General features: G+C 43.6%; 1 protein-coding gene across 3 annotated transcripts in view; it reads right to left on the bottom strand.

Annotated features, from left to right (window-relative positions):
- Window positions 1–20,400, bottom strand: part of CCDC158 (coiled-coil domain containing 158) — a 135,875-nt gene that overhangs the window by 95,097 nt on the left and 20,378 nt on the right. Inside the window, exons 3-5 of one of the 3 annotated variants that reach the window (XM_077476353.1) lie at window positions 18,621–18,769; window positions 3,744–3,988; window positions 959–1,059 (exon numbers count right to left, since the gene is read on the bottom strand). In XM_077476353.1, coding sequence (XP_077332479.1) covers window positions 959–1,059; window positions 3,744–3,988; window positions 18,621–18,769 — 495 coding nt within the window. Of the gene's footprint in view, window positions 1–958; window positions 1,060–3,743; window positions 3,989–18,583; window positions 18,770–20,400 lie in introns of those variants that run through there. The other 2 variants (XM_077476354.1, XM_077476355.1) reach the window with 2 other exon arrangements.

The raw sequence follows: 20,400 nt of genomic DNA, 5'->3' as shown, positions 1-20,400 counted from the left end.
CTGGAGAGTTGGATCTGGTCCTCCTGAAAACCTGATTGGATTGCCCATGTGAAAGATACCTAAGACTAATCTATCTAACCCTGTAAAGAATAGACTACTATACTTACCAATTGTAAAGCCGCTCCGGTCCGGTCCCCAGCAGCATCTTCTATATGCAGGAGAAAGCTGACAAAGGTTGTAATATGGCTGGGAAGTGATGTCACCCATAGACTTACTATGGGGCTTCCATTCTCAGCTGCTTCTCTTACACACTGAAGCTGCTGCTGACAGCTCAGTCTGGGACCAGACTGGAGACGCTGCAGGATAGGTAAGTATAGCAATTTTTTCTTTACAGGGTTAGATAGATTAGGCTTAGAATGTGGTTTAGAGTTACACTGTAGTTCGATTTTGCCTTTACTGCCACTTTAAACCCAGTATGAAATAGTGCAGGGCACCACCTTCTCCAAACCTAGCAGTACATGCCTAACTAGACATAGGGGCTGATACATGGAAGGTGTACTAGCGGGAATTTTTTTTTCTGTGCTCAAAACAACCAATTGTAATGCTTGCTTCCATTTCTTATTTGGAGAAATTACAAATGATAATTGATTGCAATAGTGTTACAGAATGTTTGTGTTTATTTTCACTTTTTCACGTCAAGTTTCCATTGTTTAGGTGAAACATTCTTGAGTATATCTGTGAGAATACACATACCATTTATTTCCCCTGGCTGCCATTAACAAGATGTAAGACATTTTTCACTGGCTCCCCCTACCATGCATCCCCCCTGGATCTCATAGACTATACAGAGCTTTTCACATGTATGTGGTTGGCGAGCATGGTGCAGTGGTGCATTGCACCAAACATCGGCAGACCATTTCAAATGTGGGCAGGTTGCCACCACAAAAAACATTACTAATAGATGATCTTTTGTATTCAGCATCTGTCCCTACAAGCCCAGAAGGAAGAAACTACTTACCTAATATCCATCTCAGCATTCTTTTTAATAAGTTCCTTCAGATTCAGATCATTGATTGGTTGGTTGAGGGAGTATCGATGGTGCCCTTGTGTACTACTAATCTAAGAGCAAAAGACAGCTCAGTATTACTACATCTGGTTAAGTAACCAAACATTATCACTATAAACTCAATGCAATTTCACATATTTCCCCAATGCAAAGGCACATGGGCAACATTCTGAGAAAACTTTTAATTTTTCTAAATTAATGCAAAGCATTCTCTAATTGGATGAGGTGGAGAGGTGATGACGTCAATATCTCCCCCTCATCCAATAAGAGAAAGCTTTTCTGAGGACACCTGTGCCAAGTGAGTGACCTCCTGTGTTTACTAAGCAGCAGGGCAGCCGCTTGGCAGGAACCTGGAAGACAGCAGAGCTCACTGTAGTAGTGGTGCCTACTACAGTGATTTCCTACTTCCACTGGGATCATCCAGGTTTAGCACACATACTTACATTGATCCAAGCTGGACCAATATAACTATGCAAAATTAAAAAGCAGAATCCCATGTTCATAGATGAATGTAATAAACCTCAGGTCTCTGTTACCTGAGGCTGTTTTGCACACTCAGGATCCAGGAGACTGGAACATATGTCAGCATCTCAGTCCCCACTCTCAGTGGAAGTAAAGGTAAATTAAGGGGAAATGCAAATCTTTATTAGATAACGCCTGCAAATTGATTATAAATTGACAAATAAAATTCAAAATTCTTGCATACATATATTATAATTTAGTGTCAGTCAGGAGAGGACTGGCAGGAATTTGCCCCTGGACCAATACAACTGATATATCTTGGGCTGGTGGCACTGAGTGTAAATACTCCATCACTAAGACACCTCAAGAAGAGGGAACTTTTACTTAGTTTAATGAGGTCAATGGGATGAAATTATGTTAACCTAATCTAATCCAATCATGTGCAAGCAAAATCCATTTTTTTTAAATTCTCCATGACATAAAACACTATTCACCAAGTTCACAAAAAAAATGAGAAAACACTCTACTCCTTTAGTGAATTATCTCCATTGTGTATTTTGATACAATAAACACAGTCTCTTCCAGTGCTAATAGATCTTCTAAGGTGTGGAGCAACAAATATCAAATAAAATGGTGGTGTGAAAGGTATATAATGGTATCCAAAAGTGGGTGGATGCTGCCTTCCTCAGATGGGGTAATCCGAAAGGAACTACAAGCAAAACAGAAATGGAAGGCGCGCACACCCAGTGCATTACCAAAGATAATTTAACAATAAAAAAAATAAAAATGTTTTACACAAAAGTGGGCACTCACAAAATGCAACTGACAAAAGGCCACAAAAACAATGCATGGACATGCACAGAACATGGGGCACAGCCAATGCGCCACGGGGGCCCCTGAGGCGCGTTCACTGTGCCTTGTGTTCTGTGCATGTCCATGCATTGTTTTTGTGGCCTTTTGTCAGTTGCATTTTGTGAGTGCCCACTTTTGTGTAAAACATTTTTACTGTTAAATAATTTTTGGTAATGCACTGGGTGTGCTCACCTTCCATTTCTGTTTTTATTGTGTATTTTGATATTAACACGGTATTAAAACCAAAAAACTTAATATATTGCAGCTTATCAATCAAATGTGGTGGCTGCATTCGTTTTCTTTTTTTAAGCTTTTTCCCCTGTTTACATCTGGTAACACACCTCCTGTAATAGAGTGCCCCTACTCTGGATGAGGGAGCACACCGTGCACCTTTGTGACAGCAGCATTGTCAGTCTAAGGGGAGGGGAGTGTTAGACGGGCTAGCAGATTTAAATACACTAAAAAATTTAAGCCAAACTCCAGTTCATACTTTATAATCACAACAAACTTTTGGAATAAAGGTTTTACATAAATAAGAGCTGATCATTTTAAGCACCCCCGTCAGTTTTAAATGGTCTGTCTCCTCCCTGTAATGGCAAGAGAGCTTTTCTGTTGAAAAACAGACTTGCTGGCTGGATCACTAGATGAAAATAGAAGAAAGAAAGAAAGCCTAAAAAAGAAAACCAATACAGCCATCACATCTAAGAATTGGTAAGCTATAATAAATGTTTGCTTTTGGGTTTAATACTGCTTTAGGCCCCTTTCACATGTGTGGAACATTCAGATCCGCTTGTCAGTTTTTAGGCGGATCTGAACGGATGCTCCATGCAGGTCTATGGAGCATTGGATGTCAGCGGAGACATGTCCGCTGACATCTGATCTGCCCCGATCCGACCGCTCCGCAAAATCCAGATGAGTGTAAACCCTATTTTTCATCCGTCTGGTGGATTGGATCAGATCAAAACGGACAGGCGGTCCATAATCATCCAATCCCCCATAGGGGAGAGCGAAACTCTGAAAGGTCCATCTCTGCACAGACTGCAGAGGCGGACTTGTCATCCGCCGACTCAGCGGGGATCAATGGAGCGATCTCCGCTGAGCAAGCGGAGGAGCAAAAACTGATCCATAGGTCTGAAAGGGGCCTTAATCCTTGTACCTCATTCACTGAGACAAATTAAAATTCCATTTGCAAAGTGAAACTGCTGTACTCCATTAGTAAATCAGGGTCAACAACAGAGGATGAACTTATATGTTATCTCACCTATCCATGGAAAACTCCCCAAAACTCCCTCCAATATTACAATGGTAGGATGTTGCCTTTGGGATGAATTCAAACACAACATCTTTAAATACTGGCATCCACTCAGCCCGGGGCAGGTGATTCGATTTATCACCAAACGCTATAGGAATGGTATTTACTTACTGCTTCAGGCCTTCTATGTGCATTTATGAAGAAGGAGGAATAATCATTCAGCAATGTCTTTGCAGGGTTCCTATCAATCAGGCAGGTGGTTCCATCCAGGCCATTTTGCATCGCACTGCATTGTGTTGTTAAGCCACCATCCTCATGAATTGTCTGACCAGCATGCAGATGTCCTTTTAAGGATTGAAGAGACACAGACGATAACGCATTGTGATTACCTGTTGCTGAACTGGAAGCATGTGATACTAGAAAATACAATTAAAAGCATTAGAATACATTTACTCACATACAGTATCATCCACAATAACTGACCAGTAATGATAATATTAAATTCTTGAATAGAGTGGAAGAGCATTGTTAGTTTTTAATCTTCTGTGTCCCCTGCTGGGGAAATTTTCCTCACTTCCTATCTTAGAGACCACAGAAAAAAAAGGGGATACTCTCTATAACAGGGCTTTGGATCTTTTAAAACCAACTGCCACTTCCTGATTACTCACAGCTTGCTCCCCACTGCGCATGTGTGATATCGAGGGCGCAGGAAAATTGGCCGTGTAGCCTCCTGAGATGTTTGATGTAATCCCCTGAGGCGGCAGGCGGGTGGGGAGGGGGCAAGCTGAGGCAATGTCATCTTCCCCTAGGTAAGAAGGCAGGAAGTGGGGGTGGGTACCATCAAAAAAGGTACTTGTTCCCCACCAAAAAAAATAAAAAAATTAGATAGGGACTACCGTAAACAGAAATTTAGATAGAGACTGGGGAAGAAAAAAATCAAGGCAATTTTTGTTTTTGCGTGACGGTCCAATTTACTGTAAACTGTGTGTAAATCAAAATGCAAATCACTAAGCATCACTCTGTGTTTTGTCTAATTTGTCAAATTTTTTTAGCTGTGAGTGTTGCAATTTTCCAATAAATGTCCAAACAAATAAAACTCACTATGCTAACAAAAAAAGTGCATGTCTACTTCCAAATTCCACCGCCCTCTGAAAAATGATCCACGGCGGATCGCTTTTCATTGGATGGTAGCGTAGCAGCTTCCAGGTGTTCAGGTGGAAATCCTGCCACCTCTTTCTTAAATGCCTTTCTTCTGCAACTGCAAGCCAAGCGTATGGTTCGCAATTGTGGCACGGTCACTTTGATTTCAATTGCTGAGCTTAACAGGCCGTGTCTGCAAACTGAGGGGTTATTTACTAAAGGTAAATCCACTTTTCACTACAAGTGCACTTGGAAGTAAAGCCGCTGTAGATCTAAGGGCAACATGCAAGGAAAATAAAAAAAACAGCATTTTTGCTTGTACATCATTGGATGATAAAATCAGCAGGGCTTCCCCTCATTTCAGATCTACCCCTCGGATTTACAGCGACTGCACTTCCAAATGCACTTGTAGTGCAGAGTGGATTTGCCTTTAGTAAATCAACCCCCAAGTTACTTTTGCCGTGCCTCCAAAGCAGAGCATGTGTACAACTCCCTCAGGATGCCCTGTTAGGCTTTTGGTGGGCAGAAAAATAGGGCTGAACCGCTCATTTTTACTGCCCGTTTGAACGAATCCTACTTGTTATCTCCCTGATCACTGTTGTGTATAATCCTTTTCAAAAGTGGAGACCTACAACCAGTGTTCTCACTAATCAGAGAATATTGACTGTGGTCTGCAGTGCTTATTTAAACAGTTTCGCCTCCTGTGGTTCTCCCATTTACACAATCTTCCTCTCCCATGCAATACAATAGATAAAAAGCTGAATATAGTGTCAAGCTATTTAAAGCCCTTTCTTAAAGCCATAGACCACAAAACAATGCGCTCATAGACGGGTGCTGAAACCACACTAGTGTGGAAACACTTAAAATAAGCAATCCCTTGGCACTAACATAATACAGCTTCTTGGCATCTCTCTCTCGCCCCCCTACTCCTTTGCATATATTCATTTTCTTATGGGAAGGCATGAGGTGGCTTTTTAAAATGCAATCAAACTATATCTGAGCACAGCAAGCCGAAAATACTAGGAGGGAGATGTACTAAATCTGGAGAGTGCAAAATCTGGTGCAGCATGGCATAGAAACCAATCAGCTCCCAGGTTTTATTGCCAAAGCTTAATTGAAAAAGCTGAAGTTAGAAGCTGATTGGCTACCATGAACAGCTGCAACAGATTCTGAGTGCTTCAGTTTTAGTAACCCTCACTCCTTTATTTAATTTTTAATATTCAAAGCAAACTCTCCCATCCATCTATGTCTCCATGTTTTATATTGTTGGGAAATTACTTAACCCCCCCAGCATTTTTGGCCGCAGCCATCTTGAGTCAGGGCAGATGATCCATGTAGAATTTACTACCTGGAATCAGTCTGCCCTTAGCTCAGGCACGCAAACATGAAGATGTGCTTGACTAATGTCAAGCACCTCCTCCAGATGAAAGAAAAAAAAATGCCCATGAAGACTCCTGGGATGTATGACATAATTTTGGTCTAGGCCAGAAACCAGGAAGCTACTGAAGATTTGTAAAAAAATATATAAAACAAGTAAATATGATTTACTTTCCTATCTATGTACTTAGGCTAACAGCATAAGGATTAAAAAGAGTTAATAGTGATTGAAAGACTAACGTTCAATTTTAACAAAAACCCACCAATGCACCTGTGGGCTTGGGGGTGTATGATATCTATGTACATACTGCAGATATGCACATGGTGGGTTATTTACGAAAGGCAAATCCACTTTGCACTACAAGTGCAAGCTACAATTGCAAAGTGCACTTGGAAGTAAAGTCACTGTAGATTCGAGGGGGACATGCAAGGAAAATAAAAAACAGAATTTTAGCTTGCACATGTTTGGATGATAAAATCAGCAGAGCTTCCCCTCATTTCAGATCTTCCCCTTAGATTTACAGCGACTGCACTTCCAAATGCACTTTCAGTGCAATTTCAAGTGCACTTTGCACTTGTAGTGAAAATAAAATTTACCTTTCGTAAATAACCCCCATAGTCTCAATTCTACCCGCACTGCATAACCTCTTAAGAATGTGGTAAGATATATACTTCCCCATTACCTCATTCGTGTCTATTATTCACTAGCTATAGTAACCTGAACTGTCTTTCTTTTAGTAAGGCCCACTGCATTGTCTACTCAATTGCTAAATATCCCTTCTGAAAATATACCTGACTGACATGTTAGTTAGTCCTTTCAGTTTTGGAGGCTTAAATAAAATTGCTAGCAAGTCATGGACAGTTGGCATGATCTCCCCATGGTAGGATGATTGGGTAAGAAAAACCCTAGACCAACGCGAACAGTTAACCCTTGCAGTGCGGGTGTAGCCCTACTGCAAGGGAGCATTTTCAAATTGAAACTACGGCAATCATTAACATTTTATATATTCTTTAACATGTTACTGTAATCTCAAAAGTACTTTTTAATGTTTTTTTTCATTTTCAATTTCCATGAAAATAATATCTTGTGATCCTGCCATGAAGGTCCTTGTTAAGGCATTTCCTGTTATAGAGTGACAACGGTTTGTCCCTGTCTGAACTGCCCCCCGTGTGTTGTCACATGCACTTCCAATGCAGACTAAAGCCCTATACACACTATCAGATTTTCTGCAGATTTTTTCCTTCAAATGCACTAAAACCATATAGTGCAGGGGTGTCCAAACTTTTTTCAAAGAGGGCCAGATTCGATGAAGTGAACATGTGTGAGGGCCGACCATTTTGCCTGACATTCTTTGAACCATTAAAATTCGGTCATTCGAGCACTCATACCTGGCCCAACAAAAATTCTCGTGCCTTTGTCGCGCTCGTTTGCCTGACACACAGACGAATGCTCTGTTCTTTGGGGGTACCGTTAAGTCTTAATGGTACCCCACACATTGGAAACATGGGGTGCTTTTGGTGCAGCACAATTAAAAAAAAAAAAAAAAGCTCTGGGACTTCTTTCCCTGCATTTTTGTGGGTATGGAAGCCCATTGAAATGCATGGGCTGCCCTACACACAGCATGCAGCCATGCAGATGTGAACCAAGGGCTTATTGGAGGGGCAGTAAAACTACATGGTTAAGCTGTTTTTACCACCCCCAACTTCTCCCCCTTTAGCTGCAGAGGGAGCAGCTGGGGGTGTACACATGCTGTGGCTGCAGCTGGAGGTATGCTCAGGGTGAATGGGCCTGCACTGCAACTACCCCGCAACTGTGTAGACTGCACAGTTGCGGTATAGTGATGCTACATTTACGGGCTTAAAACAGGTGGTGAGGAGGCAACATAATGCCTCTTTACCACCTTTCAAATGCCTCTGAAAAGCGATCTGTATATGGATTGCTTTTCAGAGGAGCAGCAATCCTGGCTGCTATCACACACACAAGCACCACAAAAGCAGTTCTGATGGTACAAGAATGGGGGGGGGGGGTCTGGATTAAAAGTAACACACATGCATACACATACACACAGACATACACACATACAGACACATGCATACACATACAGACACATGCACACACACACATACAGACACATGCACACACATACATACATACATACACGCACATACACGCACATACAGACATACATATACACACACACACACATACATGCACACAGATACATACAGACACACATACAAACACACATACATGCACACACATACAGACAGACATACACGCACATACATACAGACACACATGCACATACGCATACATACAGACATACATGGACACACACACACATGCAATCATACATGCACAGACACACACACACATGCACATACAGACACACATACACACACACACACACATACATACATACATACAGACAGACATGCACACACACACACATATAGACACACATGCACACACATACATACAGACATGCACACACATGCACAGACACACATACATACAGACACACATACATACAGACACACATACATACAGACACACATGCACACACACACATACATACATACATACATACATACAGACACACATGCACACACATGCATACAGACAGACATGCACACACATACATACATACAGACATGCACACACATACATACATACAGACATGCACACACACACACATACAGACAGACATGCACACACACATACAGACACGCATGCACATACATACAGACAGACATGCACACATATACATACAGACACACATGCACACATACAGACACACATGTACACACATACATACATACAGACACACATGCACACACACACACACATACACATAAATAAAGCCTTTTTAAAACGAATCTAGCTTGTAGTACAGTACCTTTCCATTCCATTTCCTCATTCAGCCGGGTACTGCACTGTAGGGGGAAGCAGAGAGCACAGCACACTCCTCTGCACTTTACTTTCACGTTTGAAGCCGACGGAGCTTCACACAGTGCCGGGGATCGGCTCATTTGACAGCCCTGATCCCGCAGCACACCAGGCGGGCCGTTCAAAACCGGACTGCGGGCCGCGATTGGCCCGCGGGCCGGACTTTGGACATGCCTGATATAGTGTAAGGGCCTGCCTGATTGCATACAAATTGAAACTCCTAAGGTTTGACCTCATATTATATGGTTTTGGTAAATATGAAGGAAAAAATCTGCAGAAAATCTGATAGTGTGTATGGGCCTTTAGTGGCTGTGCCAATGCACAGGCATTTTCCGCTATTCTTACCCCCAGTAAGTCTCTCCTAAGCAGTAACATGCGGCTGCACTGGAGTACATGCATGTGGACATGAAGTGGCTGAACAAGACTAGAAGAGATCAGCAGCCTCGAGTGGATGAAAAGCAAACAAAATAAGGATGAAAAAATAGTATTTTGTAAATAAACATGTAAAGTGCTTATGATGTCAAATAATTTAGCAATTTAAAGTGTTAAGTATTATATGTTAAGTCACATATATAAAACACTGTCATCCCTTATGTTTTATGAAGATATAAAGTACAGTATGTCAGTTTTTTTCAAATTGTAATCCTAAATATCTTTTTTTTTTTTCACAATCAAAGGTTTTATTGAGAGTATAGTCGGGTTTACAATTAACATAAGATTATAAATGTCGTCAACAGTGGTATGTATACACACATTGATACAGATAGGTAGCATTTGTGTTGTAACCAAGTATCTCAATTAGAACAAAAGATAAAGTAAGATCCAATAGCTAAAGTGAAAACTAAAGATACCACTGGATAGATCGTGTATTAGAAGGAGGGTGAAAGAGGGTACAAGGTAAAGGGGGATGGAAGTCAAGGGGGGGGGGAGGGGTACCATCGCACTGGGATTCGATTCCTTAAGTTAAGTGTATATCTAATAGAGGCATATATAGCTCAATCATTCTGTTTCTCCTTTCTATTTCCTTTTCTACTGAGAATATTGGGGAAGGGTAGTTCAGCCCATAAGTAATTGGTAATCTGAAGAGAGGGAAAAAGCCAGCCAAGGTTGCCAAGTTTTGTTAAAGGAAGTGCTATTCTCTTTTTTCATTGCCACTATTTCCTCCATTTTATAAATATATTGCACTCTATTTAACCAGTCCCTAACTCCTGGGACTCTGGGGGTTTTCCAATAGATGGGTATGAGTGTTTTAGCAGCCACGAGTAGATGTCGAGAGAGTGATTTTTTGTAGCGACTCAAGGTAATTGGGACAAGATTAATCAGACACGCTGCTGCGTCTAGCTCGAGATTAGTTTCCGTTATATGTTTTATCCAGGTCCTAATTTCGTCCCAGTAGGTGCGGATGAGAGGGCATTCCCACCAGATATGTATAAAGGAGCCTACACAAGTTTTACATCTCCAGCAATCATCCGAGGTGGGATGAGACCATCTCCCGGTCTTTTGCGGTGTCAGATACCACTGGGTGAGGACCTTATAGGAAATCTCTTGGTATTTGGAGCTTAATGAGCATTTGTGTGTCAGAATACACACCTTTTCCCATTGCTTTTCAGAAATTTTCAGTTTAAGGTCATGTTCCCACTTCTTCTTGTGTTTATTATTATCCACGTGTGGCGTACGCATTAGCCATGAGTATGCAAGGGACGTGGTGTGCGCTACCGGTGATCTTTTTAAGCATATAGATTCCAGCTGCGTCAACGGGAGGCTAAATTTAGATTTATGCTTACTGTTCACCACAAAGTCCCGTAATTGCATGTAGAACCACAGGCCAGGAAATGCCTCACCCACCTCGGAGCTAAGTGCGTCAAATGTTTTGATTTTCGAGTTTGCTATACAGTGGTGAATGAGGAGGTCATGTGGTAGTTTATGGTGCATACCCGGTGGGAAAGCAGGATTATTGGTGAGCGGTGTCAGCGGGCCCGGGACGGATGCGATCTTGTAAAGACTCGCTATTTTGTGCCAGATATTGATTGTGTTTTCAATCAGTGGGTGTCCTATCTGTTTATCTTTTTTGGAGTGTATAGACCATGGATAGTAAAGTGTTTTATGTAGGGTTAGATTGCTTTCTAATTGGACCCAGTCTTTGTTTGGGCCATGGCAGTGCCAGTCTATGAGTCTGGTGATGTGTGCAGCCTGAAAATATTTTTTGAAGTCAGGAAGACCCATGCCTCCTTCACTTTTGGGAAGCGTTAGTAGAGTGAAACTGATTCTGGGTTTTCTATCTGCCCAGAGGAAGTCTCTCTGTGCTTTAAGGAGAGTGCTAAAAAAGGTTTCCGGAATTTTTATGGGTAGAGCATTAAATAGGTACAATAGTCTAGGCAGTATCGTCATCTTCAAGATGGACGCCCTGCCAAACCATGAGAATTTCTTTGGTTTCCATCTCAGCAGGTCTTTAGTTATTGTGGATAATAAAGGTTTAAAGTTGTAGTGGTATAGAGTGTCAAGGTTGTTAGTTAAGTTTATTCCCAGGTATTTAAGTGTGGTCTGTTCCCATTTATAAGGGTAGTTGTCTTTCAGCCTCTTAAATTGGTCAGGTGGTAGTGTAAGGTTGAGTGCTTCAGATTTCGACTGATTCACTTTAAAATTGGAAATGAACCCAAAGGTTTGAAACACTTTTTGAAGATTTGGTAAAGATATATGTGGGTTGGTGATGAAGAGTAAAAGGTCATCCGCATATGATCTATGGTTTACTACGAAGCCCTGGATATCTCTGTGTAGGTTGATTGTTCTTATTAGGGGTTCTAAAGTGATAATAAAGAGAAGTGGTGATAGAGGGCATCCTTGGCGTGTTCCATTGTGGATCGAGATGGGGTCTGAGAGTATGTTATTTACTTTAATTTGGGCCTGGGGATTTCGATAGAGGGCTGAGATCCATGATAGCATGTTCTCTTTTAATCCAATATGGGCACAGGTGTCCATCATGTAGTCCCAGGAGACTCTATCGAAAGCCTTCTCTGCGTCAGTGGAGAGCAGAATGCCGGCTGTTTTGGAGGTTTGAGCAAAGTGGATAAGATTCAGTGCCTTAGTGGTATTGTCACGGGCTTCCCTACCTGGCATGAATCCCACCTGCTCAGGGCCTATGATCTTTGCCAAAAGGGGTTTCAATCTATTGGCAAGTATTTTGGCCAGGATCTTGAGATCAACATTTAGGAGTGATATGGGCCTAAAGTTTGCGCAATCGGAGTGGTCCTTGTTAGGTTTCGGGATAACAGCTATGTGTGCCATTAAGAATGAGTTGGAGTCGTTTCTGTGTTTTGCTAGAAAGTTAAAGGCCGCCTGGAGAGGTTTTAGGAGAGAAATTGTGTAAGTCTTATAATATTGTGACGTGAAACCATCAGGTCCAGGGCTTTTACCTGTTTTTAAATCAAATATTGCGTCTGAGATCTCTGATATAGCTATAGGGTCATCCAATTTGTTTGCCTCGCCACTTGCCAGAGAAGGCAAGTTACTGTTTTCCAAGAAGTCTTTAATTGCTTCTTGTTTTGTCTGAGTTATGTGGGACGGTTTGTGTTGGGCCGGCAGGTTGTATAATTTGGCATAGTAATCGTGGAACAGGTCTGCCATTTCTTTAGATTTGTATTGCAGTGTCCCCTTTTTGTCCTTTATGGCATGGATATGACTAGATAATGTTGCTTCCTTCAGGGCCTTAGCTAGTTGTTTCCCACTTTTGTCCCCTTGTTCATAAAAAATATTTTTCCTGAAAAAGAGGGATCTTTTGATTTTGAGATCCAGCAGGAGGCGTAGTGCCTTTCTGCGTTCAGTCAGTTGCTCTTCTACCCGGCGAGATTGGGATTGTTTATGTTGTAGTTCCAAGTTAGAAATTTGTTGGGATAGTTTTGTAATTTCACCCTCTCTCTCCCTTTTCTTCCTGGCGCCCCATTTTATCAGTTCACCCCTCACCACTGACTTGTGGGCTTCCCAATTGTTTAGTGGGTTTGTATCAGCGTCAGTGTTATTGCGAAAGTATGTATTAATTGTGTTTTGAATGTCATCTCTCACTATTTGGTCAGTAAGGAGTGTAGGGTTAAGTCTCCAATTAAATGCAGGTTTGCGGTGTGCACCCAGTTCTACTGAGATAGCCGTGGGTGCGTGGTCAGAAAGGGCAATAATGCCAATCTCAGCTGCAAGTAAGTTACCCAAGTCTCTTTGTGAGACAAAGATCATGTCAATTCTTGAGTATCGTTTGTGAGGTGCGGAGTAAAAGGTGAAGTCCTTCTCCGATGGATGCATGGATCTCCACGCATCCACCAGAGTCAATGACTGCAGTAGTGTTTTCATTCGTTTAAGAAGCCTGTAACTGACATGGGTGTGTCCAGAAGAGGTGTCCTTCAGGGGTGAAAGAGGTATGTTGAAATCCCCGCCCAGGAGAACACATCCCTCCGCAAACCATTTAAGTTCTTCGATTATTTTGCCACAGAATGGCACATGGGAGGTGTTCGGGAAGTACACATTAGCAAGTGTTATAGGGGATCCCTCCCAGGTGCCCTTCAGGAACAAATATCTTCCCTCAGGGTCAATAAGTTGGTGCTTCAGTTCAAAGGGTGCGTCTTTGTTCAGTAGGATGGACACTCCTTTCGTTTTGGCAAGGGGATTAGTAGAGTGGTAAGCTTTGGTGTATATATTGTCAGTGAGTTTAGGAATATTTTTGTCTTTGAAGTGGGTTTCTTGTAGAAATACCACGGAGGGACGCACTTTTTTAAGTTCTCTTAACAATCTAGACCGTTTTTCAGGAATATTCAGGCCATTTACATTATGTGAGACAAGGGTTGGCTTTTTCCCTAGGAAAGCATATGCCATCTTGACCTTTGATCTAGGATGGATGGGTTCTGAAAAAGCTACTTCCGTGAATGATTTTCACAGGAGTTGTAGGTGGCACAGCGTGGTAGGGTAGGGTTCTGTGGGTTAGAAGAGGAGAATGCGTATGTGCGTGGGGTACGGAGGGGGAATGGGAGTAGGGGGTGGGGGGGGGTAAGGTAAGGGGAGAAAAGGGGATGAAAGACTTAAGTATGTAAGGTATAAGAAGAAAAGTACCCACCAGCCACTAGTCGGTGGTGGGTCTGTTTGGGATTCAACCAATATGCGTATGTGTTGGTATTTTCCCTTTGGGGGATAGTGGGAGGTGATCAACAAGCAGTCTAACGGTGACTGTTTTCTTTGGACTGCTCTGTGGCAGCAATGTAGGTGACCAGAGGTAGGGCCCGGCTCAGTGCATTGTGTCTAATCCCCATCAAGAGGATATCTGTAAGTAAGGTATCTGAGACCAGTCAGTAGCATCTATTGTAGGCTATAGTGGATTTGAGTAATGGGGGGGAGGGAGATGTACAAGTTACCATTAACCGGTTTGCAAGAGAAGTTAACAATATAAACACTTTATAAACCATTCAAAAGAAGCTAAGGCCTAGGCACCAAGCTGTAGAACTAGTACTGGTAAAGAGAAAAAAAAAAAAAAAAAAAAAACACCACACAAAAAAAAATCAAAGCAAAAACAAGACCCCGTCAAATTTTAACCCAAAGCCTAAGTGAGTAAGTGCTTAACTTTCAACTCTTCCGCATTGCATTACTAGGTCCAGGCATCCCCGTGTATACTAGGGGTAGCCTAGTCCCTGTGCAAGAACGATAAGTTTCCCACAACAAGCAAGAGAGGAACAAGGTTTCTGTGTCATATAGATCTAGCCCTCCCTTATAATCCCCGAGCATGATATGTCATAGCGAGTGAAGTAGGGGGATCTTCGCGGATGTTTGCCCCGACTATGCGGGAGGAGGCCTAGTCCAGATGGATTAAATAGTGTCCTTAGGGTTAACCTGTTATTGCTTTCTGCTACTAGCCGCAAGGGTATACTTTCCCCCATGTTATGTTGGGGGGGGAATATACAGCGTTGGCTCATGCAATGTAACTCACTGTTCTGCAGTCATGAGAGATACACCATCTCTGGAGATGTAGGGGAGCATCTCATGCACCAATAGCGACATTTAGGCGCTTAACACTTTGCCATTCTCAGAGCCTAGATAAAAGACAAAAGTTAAAGCATAACAGAATAAAAGTCAATGTTGTTGCTGCAGATTGTTATAGTCTCTCCGCAGAGAACTGAAGTCTAACCATGTTAGGGGGGGGGGGGAGGTGAAAGGGGGAACCTTCAGCTTTTAGAGTTGTGTGCCCCCCTATTGCAACAGGATAGTGACAGCCGCCAAGGTGGAATAGTGGGTGAGTTTTTCATAAACAAAACAAAACAAGGTGGGTTGTTCCATTTCAAGGTGCCGTACTAGAGAACTGGGAGATAACTTGCATCAGGACAGGATTTATGTTGTAGAAGGTTTGGTCATTTCAGTAGCCTCTTGATTCTCTCCCTCTCGGGCTCCTAGCACTTTTGGAGGAGGCTGGGGACTCTAAATTGTGTCCGTCAGCGCTTCTGCGGTGCTTGCCTAGCTGATAAGGCGATTGTGCCTGGGGGGGACCCGCTGAGAATTGTGGGTTGTTGATCGCCGGCGGTGTGAAGAATTCTGCATACCACTCCGGGAGTTCCACCGGTGTAATCTGTAGTTCCTCACAGAATTTTTGGAGGTCTTCAGGGACTTTTAGCATATGCTGTTTCCCCAGGAAGTTTGCTTGTAGTGCAAACGGGAACTTCCATCTGTAGTTGATTCCTTTTTGCTTCAGTACTTCTAGAAGCGGACGCAACGCTCTTCTATTTTTAAGTGTAATGGGCGACAGGTCTTGAAAAAGTTGGATCTCAGCTTCTTCGTGCACTATCCTTTCCTTCATCCGTGCTTTGTGGAGGATGTCTTCCTTCAGGCTAAAGTTCGATAGGCAACAGATGATGTCCCTTGGGGGGATTCCATCCTGCGCTCTGGGTCTGAGAGCCCTATGCGCCCTGTCAAATTCAATGGGCGATTGCTCCGGCCGTTCGATGAGAGTGTTAAAGATGGCAGTTAGGGCTGGTCTGATCTGATCTGGGGGTACCGATTCGGGCACTCCTCTGACTCTGATATTGTTTCGCCTGCCTCGATTGTCCAGGTCTTCAATCTGCCTGTTCATAGCGATCAAATGTTGGGAATGCGAGTTAGTGATGTCGTCCAGCCTGATCAGTGCCCTGTCCCTCCTTTTCCCAGCTCTGTCCGTGATTGCCATTTGCTCAGATAGTCTCATTAGCTCGGTTTTAATATCTGTGATTGCTGCAGCAAAGGAGCTTTTGATATCAGCGGCAATGTCTGTCATAGCTGCGTAAGTAAGGAGCTGGTCGGTTTTGCCATGGCCTGCGGTTGAGTCTTCAGACGCCGATAGGGAGACTTCATCATCTTCCATATCTTCCACAATACTGTTTCTTTGTGACATTGCCATTTTAGAGCTTTTGTTCTCTCCACAGTATTTAAATTTGCTAAGGTTTGCTGGCGAATTCTTTTTCTTCTTCTGGGGTGTCCCCACAGAGCGGAGAATATGGCTGTGTGTGCTTCTCTTTGATTGTGTGGACATATTCGTGTCAGGTCCGTTTTCAGTGCACAGGCCCTTCTGGTCACCAGGGTTTCTCTACATTACAGTCATGTGTGTTGTTCACCAGGCCACCGCCCCTGTGGTAGAGTTTGGCAGTTCTTGGGTAGGAGAACTGTATTGCTAGTGGGGTGTGCACCTGTGCTGGGGATGTGCTGGGGAAGGGTTAGGTGATTTCAGTCCAAGCTGAGCTAGTTAGTTATGGAGGTACAGGGTGTACTTGGAGTAGCAAGATGGCCGCCGTCTGCAGTAAATAGGCCTGAACCTCAGGTTTTCCCTGCTCTGATGGACTTAGCTTCCTGTGCCCCCAGGGTCTGCCCCCCAGATCTGTTTGTGGTACAGGTTCCCACTAAGAATGGTGGAATTAGTCCGCTGTGGAGGGGGGGGGATGCCGTTCTGGTACTCACTGCGGCCTGGTGGAGGTAGAGGCCGGATCCAGGGCCTGGATGGACGCTCCGGGAGACTGCTGGGCACTGTACTCTGTTGGTCAGGCCGTGCTGTGTCCGGTTGAGCAGCGATGTGTGTCCGCTGGGCAGGCTCTTCACTCCGGCGGTGTTGTGGCAAAGGCTGGCGTGGTCCTGCGTTCTTGTAGGCCGCAATATGGCGCCCGGAGCTCCGCGATGCGGCCGGGTGTGAGTACACCGCTTAGGGTGGGTATTTTTCCGCCGGCAGCCTCCGGGAGACAACTCTGCAGACCCCAGACACTCTGTGAGTGGTTTCCAGGGGTGGATGGCGATGGATGGCTGGCGTTCGTCGTCCGGACTTAGCAGGCCCCAAGATGGCGGCGCCGCGTCCTCGGGTGGCGGCCTGCCACGGCCCGGAGGACGGCGTTTGCGGTGGCTTCAAAGGTCAATACGGGTATCGGATTGTGTCCCACACCAGCGGCAACCCCGATGGACGGTGGGGAACCGCGGAGAAGCTCGTCGGGCTCGGATGGCCAACGATTATCAGGAGGCCTCGGCGGAGCTCCTCGGATACGCGTCCCCCTAAATATCTTCTTGCATGGCTCTGCTGTGCGGTCACGTGATCCCCCTCCGCTCTCCTTCTAAGGAGAGCAGCGGGAGAAGCTGAGATTCTCCTCTGACGTATGCCAGCCAGCAAAGGGGAGGTCACATGATCAAACAGTGGCGCTGTGCAAGAAGGTATTTAGGATTATAATTCTTTAAAAAATGGACACACTGTACTTTATATCTTCATAAAACAGGGGGGATGCAAGTGTTTTATATACATTACTTTACAGGAATAGCAGCAGGATGGGCGGGGAGGAGATCATTTCTCACTACACAGACTACTGAGCTAACAGGCAGGGAGGGAGGGGGAGAGGGAGAGACTGACTACATGGCGTGATGCTGGAGGAACGTAAACTGACCCCGGTATCATGGATCAGCAGCCATGATAAGCATGGTCAGTACACATAGGGGAACACAGGGGCAGGCAGGATCAATCAGGTATTTTACAACATAGAAAGGGATAAATTACATGGCACAAGCACTATGGTATAGATCATGCTTTAAAGGAACAGGGGCATTATTTCTTTTTTTCAGGGCTACAACCACTTTAAATGTCATTCAGCTAGGGTTTTTAAGTTACTTTAACCTAACCCTTCCCTAACCTTATTCCTAACTCTACTAAACAATAACTATCTACAGGACTGTTAGCAGTAGTCTAATCTCAGCACTGGGGATCCTGGGAGTCAGGTAGTAGATTTTTGGCTTTTTGCAGAAATGCGTCAGTCTTTTAGGTGACCATGCCCATAGTCATTAAAATAATAAATCTAAAATTGGCCCCAGTGAAGTCTGTGTGTCTGTATGACTGCTGTAGGCACATTAGACTTTACATTCCTTTGATTTCAGGGGCTGATGCAAATGCTTTAATGTATTCTTTAAAATGCTATAGTGGCAGAGAAATGGATAAAACAAATAATACATTATAAGATCACTGAGATATTCACACTCATGCATGAAGCAACATTTGAATTTAAAAGCAAAAACTACCAATACGCACAAGGAAAAAAGCAGTGCGGCAAAAGAAAAGAACCTACTCCTGGAGATGGTATGACTATCATTAGCGGTATTCTTGTGGCATTTTTCATGAATAGAGAAGGACAACTGGTTTATTGTATGCTGTGTAGCCTGTTCCACTTCTTTTTGCAACTTCTGGATTCCTTTGGTTTGTTCATCCAGCTCTGCCCTAGGAAACAAAAAAGCAAGGATTACATTTCTTCCATCAAGTAACGTATGATGTATACATGATCGGGAATATGGTCATTTCTAAAGGGAAATTGTTTTATAGTAGAACTAATGGGAATTACAAGGCTCACATTTAATCCAGTTATGTATTCAGTTACAAATCATGTCATTTTTTGTAGAGAATCACCAAGGCTTTTATTTCTTTCGGAAAATGCTGGTTGCCTGGCTGTCATGCTGATGCATTGGCTTTAATGTGTCCTAAGCCACTGACCTGAAACAGGCATAGAGATAAGGAATTCTGACACTATACTGACACTCATTTAACAGGTTGGACTTGATGGACTTGTGCCTTTTTTCAACATCACCAACTATGTAACTATGTAACAGCACATATTGAAGCAAACCACAGCCAGGCAGTAAGCATTTTCAGAAGGCGGCCAACAGTAGCAACCCCCATACTTCTCCCATGACAGGGTCAAGAGAGACTTCAATTAGCCAACAGTAAACCCTTGCACTTTGGGCCTCAGGACTGGGAATGGGAGGTTCCAATGCATTGCATGGTCCTGACAATCTGACACAGAGTGCTTGTACATACAGCAGATGACATGATTAGTGGGCTGGGAAGGTTCCAGAACATGGAATTGCGAGGCGTTGGATACACATCTATTTAAAATGGCAGTATACGGTACATCCGCAATGCACGTGCATTGCAGCACACTGCAGGATGTGATAATGCACTACCATCTGCTTGGGTGCACTGCGAAACAAGAAATTCAGTAGGTGCAGTAGTCAGTTGTTGAGCATTAGGCGGCCTTAACACACCACAGGATAACGCACAACATATAACACATTAATATGCATATACACTATATTGCCAAAAGTATTGGGACACCTGTCTTTTCATGTACATGAACTTTAATGGCATCCCAGTCTTAAGCCGGGTACACACAATTCGATTTTTTTTTGGTTCAGCCCCCTGGGTTGAACCAAAAAAACAGTCAGCTGCTGTACTAACCATGCAAGGTTAGTGCAGCGCTCTCCCCTGCTAAGCTGTTGTGTTCAGACAGGGGGGTGGCCCCCACCAGAACACTCCGATCAGTGCTCTCTGCCCTTGGCTGAGAGAGCTGATCAGGAGTTGGTCGGATGCTGGTTTTCCAGCATGCCCGTTTGACAGAAGCTGACCAAACGGCCAGGAGAACTGGAAGAATGGTCAAACATTCCCACATACACAAACATAAACAATGTGGAGAGCCTTGAAGCTGTTATAGCTGCAAAGGTTGGGCCAACTCAATATTATTAAACCCTATGGACTAAAGCCGGGTACACATGGGCCGAATGTCCAGAGACATTGTCCAGTTGAAAAAAAAATCAGATGTTCGGTCTATGTGCATTCCCTTCTGTCTAACAGAAACTAGCTGTCTGGTCGGCTTCTGACGGACAAAAGGGAATACATATGGGCCGAATGTCGGATGTTTTTTTTCAACCGCACAATGTCTCCCAAAATTCAGCCCATGTGTACCTGGCTTTAGTCCGTAGTGTTTAATATTGAGTTGGCCCAACCTTTTCAGCTTTAACAGCTTGCTCGGGGCAGGGAGTTTTGTTATATACAATGGTCTCCTAATAGCAAGTTAG

This window comes from Lithobates pipiens, unplaced genomic scaffold (genome assembly GCF_037356315.1).
Source record: "Lithobates pipiens isolate NorthernLeopardFrog02 unplaced genomic scaffold, aLitPip1_a1.2 Scaffold_13, whole genome shotgun sequence".
NCBI lineage: Eukaryota > Metazoa > Chordata > Amphibia > Anura > Ranidae > Lithobates > Lithobates pipiens.
Note: the sequence above shows the minus strand (reverse complement) of the source record. Positions and strands in the feature narration are given on the sequence as shown.